General features: G+C 41.2%; 2 protein-coding genes across 3 annotated transcripts; both read right to left on the reverse strand.

Annotated features, from left to right (window-relative positions):
• LOC122770008 (barH-like 1 homeobox protein) lies at window positions 1–2857 on the reverse strand. The gene is made up of 3 exons (XM_044026955.1): window positions 2453–2857; window positions 1628–1811; window positions 1–589 (listed from the first exon to the last, which is right to left on the reverse strand). Exons 1-3 carry the CDS (start codon window positions 2793–2795, stop codon window positions 397–399), a joined length of 720 nt encoding a protein of 239 aa, XP_043882890.1. The 5' UTR covers window positions 2796–2857; the 3' UTR covers window positions 1–396.
• Window positions 2858–3593: 736 nt separating this feature from the next.
• Window positions 3594–8069, reverse strand: cfap77 (cilia and flagella associated protein 77). Of its 2 annotated transcripts, none has more exons than XM_044026518.1 (8): window positions 7350–8069; window positions 6873–7220; window positions 5816–5883; window positions 5617–5719; window positions 4394–4622; window positions 4214–4319; window positions 4026–4121; window positions 3594–3773 (listed from the first exon to the last, which is right to left on the reverse strand). In XM_044026518.1, exons 3-8 carry the CDS (start codon window positions 5876–5878, stop codon window positions 3630–3632), a joined length of 741 nt encoding a protein of 246 aa, XP_043882453.1. In that variant the 5' UTR covers window positions 5879–5883; window positions 6873–7220; window positions 7350–8069; the 3' UTR covers window positions 3594–3629. The 2 variants fall into 2 exon arrangements, with proteins under 2 accessions (XP_043882453.1, XP_043882454.1); XM_044026519.1 differs by having other exon boundaries at window positions 6873–6919; window positions 7125–8069.
• Between the last annotated feature and the right edge of the window lie 6 nt (window positions 8070–8075).

Below are 8075 nucleotides of genomic sequence, written 5' to 3' on the forward strand. Positions count from 1 at the left end.
TTTAATAAGAACCTTTCAAAAACAGAGTTCTATACTATTGTATATGACAAACATGAAAAACACAGGACAAGCCTTTCAAAATAGGTTGAAGATTAAACACTCGAACAATGACATGAAGAAATCTACATGATGAGCTTAAACAATAATGAGATCAATGGAGGAAGAAAGTTTCAAAATGACTGCTTCTTTACGGGGATGAGGAGCTGCATGTCCTTGGGGACGCCTTTCCACAGAGTTTTGATGTGATAATCTCACATCTGTTAAACCAACAGAGATGAAGAGCACTGTGGTTCAGGGTCATTACAGGATCCAGGTGCAGAGACAGACTAGTCTGTGCAGCTGCTGTCCAGAGGGACACAGTCCTCCAAATCCCCCAGTCCCTCCCATTCTCAGTGGTCAGCGTGGACGTAGTTCACTGTGGGGTAGCAGGGGCAGGGTCGTGTGGTGGCGATGGTGGTTGTGGCCTCTGTACAGGTATAGGTCCACTGAAGGTGTGGCAGAAGGGTACAGGTAGTGTGTGGGCAAGAACATCCTGCCAGCTTCAGCCAGCAGCTCCAGACCTGCAGTCGACTGTCGCTTCCATTTGGTCCTGATGGAGGAGAAGTACATTTCTAAACATCCTCAAAGTGTGATTGTATGATGTTGTGCTTACACAAAGAACCAGCCTGAGACTTGGACGACTGAGCTGCCACCAGGAACACACAACAAAAGGCTCAAATAAATAAATAAATAAATGCCTGTCTAAAATAAAATATGTTAAGAATATATTTGCCACTTTATGGAGCCTTTTATTACTGGAAACACTTTGGCTTTGTAAACATCTTGCTCCCTGCACTAAATCAGTGATTTTACTATCAGTAAGTTGAAATGTGTTTTGTGACTTTTGTGATGAGGCAGCAGCAGACCAGGAGATGCTGATTTTCTCTGTGGGCTTTGGTGAGGGAGATTGAGCAGCTTACAAATGCCATTTCCCAGTTAAAAAGACTGTCCTGGCATTCTAAGGATATCGTAGACGCAAGTAGGCTTTGCTTTTTGAATTTTTTACTTCAAATACTTCAAAATAAGTGAATTATACCTCACATGTAGACAACCTTTGTTGTGTACACAAGGTGTAATATTAGCAATATTTAAAATGTAGAATTTATCAAATATTAGTTTAGACATCAGACTTTTCTCTGTAGAACTAAGTTCATCACAGATGAGTCTCAATGTGGAGGAATAAAAATCTGCCTCAGAATCATGTCCATCTGGTCCTGGACACTCCGGTCCTTCTGCCTCTGGGCGCTTTTCTCATTTTCTGAAATTGAATGTGCTGCATTTTTAATGCACTGTTACAACAGCTGATATAAACAATATGTATGAAATGTATGATTTGATATAACTATATATAATGATATAATGTCGATTGCTGTTTCACTTTTGTATCTAAATCTTTTCATTATTTAGAAAGGAAATGACTCCTGCTGATGAAGATCATGTCCTAAAATACAAGACACTAATCAACGGACACAAAACAGCAAGAACAGTGTCTGTCCTCTGACAGGTGGGAGTGTGTGTCTGTCCTCTGTAGGACAGGTGGATGTGTGTGTCCTCTGTAGGACAGGTGGGTGTTGGGTGGTGTTGTTACCTCCTGTTCTGGTACCAAGTCTTGACCTGAATGTCACTGAGCTGCAGAGACGTGGCCAGCTCCATCCGCTCCTGGACACTCAGGTACTTCTGTCTCTGGAAGCTTGTCTCTAGCCTGGACAGCTGCTGGTCACTGAATGCTGTTCGAGCTTTACGAGGCTTCTTCTGACGAGCTGCTGCCTGCACTGAGAGGAGGCATCACATCAGTCGTGTCAGGTGTCAGTGATTGAGAGGAACTTTTATAGATTTATTTCAAAGGAAAACATAAAGGTTCCATGTTTCTGAAAACATCTGAAATATTTCTCTTCAAAGATAATAATATTATAATAATGATAATTCATTTAATTTAATTTAAAAGCCCGTTTCAGGTCACTCAAGGACACTTTACAAACAGAAAGATCCTTTTATCTTCTGTATAGTTTCATTATTACCAGTGTATTCTGTCTCCTGCAGCTTCTTTTATCAATATTTCGGTAGTGTTGGTTTTTAATTTATATTTAAATAAAAATATGATTTTTGTGCATAATTAATGAGCAGATCCTGATCTATTTTTAATTAAAAAATCAAGTCACTTTGTTGTAAGTAAAGTTATTTTTTTATTAATAATTAATTTAATTTAAAATTTGAATAAAATGCTGAAATGAGCATATTGATTATTTATTAAGCGGCTATTGACTAAACTCTGGATCACTTCATTTAAAATCTGGTTTCCCCTGGTTGCCTCGCAGCAAATGAACTGTCGTTAATAATTTAGTGAAATGACTACATGAATAAAAGTCTACTTTTATTTTGAAACCACTTTTGAATTATTTAGCTTTTCTCTTACCTCTGGACTCACTGTCTGAAGAAGAGCAGCTCGCGCTTCTGTCTTCATCCGCTCCGGACTGGAACAGCTCGGCTTCCTCTCCATTCTGTCCCGGGTCAGAGTAAACACAGTCTGCTAAAATGTCCCGGATCAGAAAAGACGAGCCAGCGGAACGGAGCTGCAGCTGAGCGGGCAGCAGGGGAGAATCTAACCGGGAAACGACCTCTCTCCGCCTGGAAGGAGGCGCCGAGCACCTGCCGCTGTCCGGACCGAGTCCCGGAGAGTCTGACCGGGAGAAGAGCGCGCCAGGCGGCCTAAATGAAAGCAGGGAGTCGATGAGGAACCTAGAGGCAGAAACCTCCATCTCCGACCCAACTCAGAGTTAGTTCAGATGCTCAGTAGAAAGTTTAGAGTCCGGAGGTAAAAACAAAAAATCATCACATTGACTGAGTTGTTCAACAGCTGCGGGAGGATTATTGATTCATATGGAAAATGAATCAATCCATCAGCAACTGATTTCAGCACCATGGAGAGAGAGAGAGAGAGAGAGAGGCGACATAGAGAGGGGGGGCGAGAGAGAGGCAGTCTTATCCTTAAATGCTGACTTGTCTCGATTTTTCTTTCTTTCTTTCTTTCTTTCTTTCTTTCTTCTAATCTCTGTTGCTCCTTTTTTGTACCAGCTTGCTGTTTCTTCTCTAAAAAGACAACACATGAAAACCAGCCTTTACTAAAGAAAACACTGACTAAACCATTTAATTAACAAAAGGCTAATAAAATATATACCAGTCTACAGTATTTTAAAGTGTCATTTTTTAAATATAAACAAAAATGTCCACCACATTCAACCCTTGAAATGAGTTCACATAATAGTCTTTCAGCTTCACGCAACTGTGTTTCTTTAGTTTTTATGTCTGTGATGACAGGGGTGATGTGTTGGATGGAGGGAAGGGGGGAAGATTAAAAGCCATAGTTTAAGCTTAATGAATTATCCCCTACTCTCTGAAGCATGAGTGAGGTAGTGAGACACCAAAGAGGACATTTATTCCAACTGAGTGAGATGAAATGAGTATTGAAAGAGACCTTTGTGTTAAGAAGTTGAATTGAAGAACTTGGTCACAGTCAGGCTCTTTGTTCTCCGAGGAAGAACCACACAGATAAATAATGATGATTGAAATGGTTTATTAGTGTGAAGACAGGTTTAGTCAGTTTGGTTCTGAGCTCGGTCTATGTTGTACGTCCCCAGACCAAGATGTCCTCTCCTGGTCACAGACTCAGACTGATGAGCCCTGAACGCTCGGAGCCGAGTCTCCTGGTCCCTGAAGGTGTCCAAAGCAGGAGGAACCTGAGGAGGTGCATATGATACATTTTCATTTTTAAACTCATCACTCATCACTCATCACAGCTAGTGTTGCGTGCGTGTGTACATCTCTCTGTGCTGTCTCTGGCCCTCACAAATGTAAAGGGGTTTCTGAGGGTTAAGGCCTGTTGTAGAATTAGGATTGGTAATGGGTTTATATTAAGGTTAGGGTCAGGGCTAGGCTTAGGTTATTATGGCTCACCAAGAACAAGGTGCAAGAATGTGTGTGTGTGTCACCTGAGTGCAGCGCTTGGGTCTGAGCAGTGGTTGTGTCACAGGCAGAACACGGCCTCTCCTCAGCAGACTGGTCCTAGTGTCTGCACCTGGTTTAATCTACACACAGTTTATTTGTTATACAGACACACAGTCTTAATTCAATGTACAAACACAGTGGATGTTCAAGCTTCGCTTTCCCGCTCTTTTACCCTGTGCAGCTGTTTTTGGTTGCTGCTCTGATTCCTGCTCAGCTGGTCGTCCATCCAGTGGCGAGCATACTGGTGCGAGAGGAGGTCTGACAGAGGAGACGGCGCCCTGATGGACACATCATCGTTCACCATCAATTATTGCTCAAGAATCGGTCCTCACCTGTGTGTTTATTGTCTGACCTGGGTGTGACCCCATGGGTGATGTCTGGAATCACAAAATGCCGCGAAGCTCCGCCTCTTTCCAGCTGTTTAGGTGCAGGACACTTTGTCTTGGCTCGGTAGTGACTCAGCTCTTTGGACGTTACCAGACCAGCCTTCACAGCATCACGATGAGTCACAAAGTCTGGAACAAGTGGTCCATGAGGACCAGAGTCCTCTCGTCTGGACTGGACCCTCCAGCTGGACAGAACTGACACAGAAACGACAGCAGACTCCTTGGTTTGATATGTTTGTGACATCAAAAACTACAGTTCTTTGTTGAATTTAAACAAACAACTGAAGTAAAATACTCAGAAATACAATTAACACAATCTTTAAAGGGATAGTTCACGGTTTTTTGAAGTGTGGTTGTCCATGCCCTCAATGCAGATACCCAACCTGAGATGAGTGACACTTACTCTCACTGAAAACATGACTGCTGGCTGCTGTCAGTCAATGCTGACTATGTGGCAGTGCATCATACAACCACACTTCACACTTCTTCAATCACTATATGCACTATATGATGTGTATTTTCTTTATGACTCAGTAATGTTAGTGATCATGGACACAGGCTTTTGTGTAGTCATGAGGACACATTCATTTCAACCCTCAAAAATGTTTTTTAAGTGAGGACAACGCGTCCTCACAGGCATGGCACCTTAAATTGTCTTCACTCTAGGTAGAAAGACAAACACACACACACACATATTCATATGTGACAACAGACAAACAGGACGCAGGACGTAACCGACTGAGAAACAACAGATACAATTTTTTTAAGACATTCACCATAAAAAACACATCTGAAATGTCATGTTTGTGTGTGTGCATGTGTGTGTGTGTGAGAGAGAGAGAGACAGCAGTGACTGTTGCCTGGAGGCATGTGTCTGTCACACAAACACACTCCGACAGCTGACACACACACACACTTACACACAGAGTTTTAAAGTTTTATTACCTCCACCAAAGAGGTTCAGTTTTCTGTCTGTATGTCTGATAACCTGACACTGTGTGAGGGTGAGGTATAGACAGAGATTAACTCCAGTACGGTCCTCATTAGATTGTCTTTGCTCTGGACTAATGGAAACAGCTGTACTTGGGGGGGAGCCTCTCACTTCAGTCCCAGAGCAATGCATCTTTTACCAGCCCTGTTTCTACACCATTTGTTGTTGTTTTTGTGTACAGTGGCAGTCGAGACTTACCCTCCACCACACCTTTGTCCTCCAGTGAGCTGCTCCTGGATCCAAAAGTGAAATCTGGACCAGGAACTGACAGACCTCTGGACCTAGTCTGACCCAGAGATGCCTGTACACAGGAAGAACAAAACAATAATCCAACATGCTTCACATTCTGTTGAGAATAAAAGCTCAACAGACACTTCTCTGTTATTTGTTTGTTTACCTTAATAAGCAACGGATTGGTCAGCATGGACTCTCTGACCACACCCAGCCTTGGCGTTGACATGTTTCCTGTCAGACCATGGATAATGAAGAGCAGATGAATAACAGTTCTTTAATCCTTTTAGGGGTAATCACTTAGTTGTGATATACAACCACACCACTAGATGTCCCTGCATCATCAAGCTTTAAGGAGTTACAATGAAGTTTTCATTGTAATTCTCACATCCTGTACTCAAGACAACAGTAACAGTGATGAATTGATTTTGTTTTATTGATTAATCATTGCAACCCTAAAACATATAAATCAGTCATTAAGTAAAAGTTAAAAAAAAAGCAATAATCTCCCATTTTGATGATCAATTAACTGGTGCAAGTTAATTATTCATAAAATACAAATGTTTTATTTTATTACATTTTTCTTAAACGTAAATATGCTCTGGTTTATTTTCTCCTCGTTGATAGAGATCTTCGATGTGAAACAACTGATTGATTGATTGATCGATGCAATATGTCATTAGTTACAGTGCCAATACATTTACGTATTGTGAAATGCAGCATTGATTCGTACCAGAAATAAATAAGTTCTGTTGATAAAACGTTTTTATTTAAAAGAGAGACAGTATTGCCTCAGCTGTTATGCAAGGGTCATATAACTTAATTAATAAATAATGATCTAAGTTTTGAGCAGCTATTATTCTTAGGACACTGCATTGAAATGCATTCACTGACAACCTGTGACGACCTCTAACCCTACCCTAACCCTAACCCCGACCTGTAACTAAAGCATTATCTTTAACCATGACCAGTTAATGCCTAACCCTAACCTTAACCTAACTACAATTCAATTCATAGCCCTAAACTTAACCAGTTCCTCAGAAATGAGGTTCTTCCTCATCAAGACCAGGTTTTGGTCTCCATGTGGTCTACAAGGTCAGTGTTTATGCCAGACAATTACACATACACACACGGGTGTGGGCACGAAAACTAAACGGCGAACTACACACAAATGTTTGTTTCTATTTAACACACTTTAATAACTTTTATTTTCAGACGCTCACCTGTTTCCTCCTAACAAGCGACCCCGTTGCTATGGTAACATGACACACTGCGGGGGGAAAGGTACACCGTTTCACCCGGAAGTTCAAAGTTTTCAAACTAAAGTTCATTTTATTTTTATTATTACATGGGAACTTTGACTTGTAGTCAGTAGAATACAATAAAACACCAACATTCAGACACAGGAAGTAAATAATAATAATAATGACACTCCAGTGGTACAAGGAAGTCCACTGCAACTGGGATGATCAGACCTCTTAAACTGGTACCAATCAGCTCCCAGGATCCACCTAGATTCACACATAACATGTCATTCACTCAAAACATGCACACCTGCAACCCATGTCACACTTGCATGCAGACACATATACACAAGGAAAAAGCAGTCACAATCCTGGGGTCGTAACAGAAGCAATAAAAGTGACTGAACAGAGTAATATAGTCTATAAAGCACACTAGTAGACACAACTGTTTCATACCTTTTAGAGAACTCTCTTTATAAAGTCGCTCAAAGTCCAGTTATAAAGTCCAGTGCGCTCTCAGTCTTTTACTTTGAAAACCGGATGTCAATGTCGTTACAAATCAACTTGATGCACTGTATCGCAGGCGTTTTACTGTAAAGGCCTTTGTAAGGAGGGCGTTTATATTCAGCATCCTCCATTACGGTCATGTAGAAAACGTTGCCCATTATTGCATTATTGGAGCGTGGGTGCACCGGCGTATTGCAGCCTATAGGAGGCAGCAGAGAGCGCTGTTGCATTCACTGAATCGTAGGATACACTTGAAAGTTAAAAATCTACTTGTACAAAGCTATTCAACGTTTAATATAACACATTTTCTCTGTCCGAATATATAAACACACGCTGTAATTTATTAATGAATAGTTCTTAAAACAGGAAATGCAAACAGGTTGTAAAATCACATCAACACACAGAGCCTAAAATCTTTGTGCCAGCCTCCAGGCAACGCGCGCATTACGTCAGTCAACGTCAGGCTTGGTTTGAAAAAGATCGTCTATGTAAAACACCTTCAACTCTACCGCTAAAATACAGCAACTCTTTTTATACAGACAACTTAGAATGTGATAGCAGGAACAACATGACCCGGTCGCATACATTGATTGTTTTTTTGAATAGTTATTTTTCGGTTCATGGGTCAACAGTTGTGACTGGCTAAGTGAATACTTTTTACAGCGTTGTAGAAGG

The sequence above is a fragment of the Solea senegalensis genome, linkage group LG5 (genome assembly GCF_019176455.1).
Source record: "Solea senegalensis isolate Sse05_10M linkage group LG5, IFAPA_SoseM_1, whole genome shotgun sequence".
Lineage (NCBI taxonomy): Eukaryota > Metazoa > Chordata > Actinopteri > Pleuronectiformes > Soleidae > Solea > Solea senegalensis.

Bases quoted from the DNA above. Each gene is read 5' to 3' on its own strand.
- LOC122770008 (XM_044026955.1), bottom strand. From the start codon at position 2,795: ATGGAGGTTTCTGCCTCTAGGTTCCTCATCGACTCCCTGCTTTCATTT. The intron at 1,812-2,452 runs GTAAGAGAAAAG...GCCTCCTCTCAG, and splicing joins TTCAGACAGTGAGTCCAGAG to TGCAGGCAGCAGCTCGTCAG. The intron at 590-1,627 runs GTAACAACACCA...CTCCTCCATCAG, and splicing joins ACTTGGTACCAGAACAGGAG to GACCAAATGGAAGCGACAGT.
- cfap77 (XM_044026518.1), bottom strand. From the start codon at position 5,878: ATGTCAACGCCAAGGCTGGGTGTGGTCAGAGAGTCCATGCTGACCAAT. The intron at 5,720-5,815 runs GTAAACAAACAA...TCCTGTGTACAG, and splicing joins CCAATCCGTTGCTTATTAAG to GCATCTCTGGGTCAGACTAG. The intron at 4,623-5,616 runs GTAAGTCTCGAC...TTTCTGTGTCAG, and splicing joins GGACAAAGGTGTGGTGGAGG to TTCTGTCCAGCTGGAGGGTC.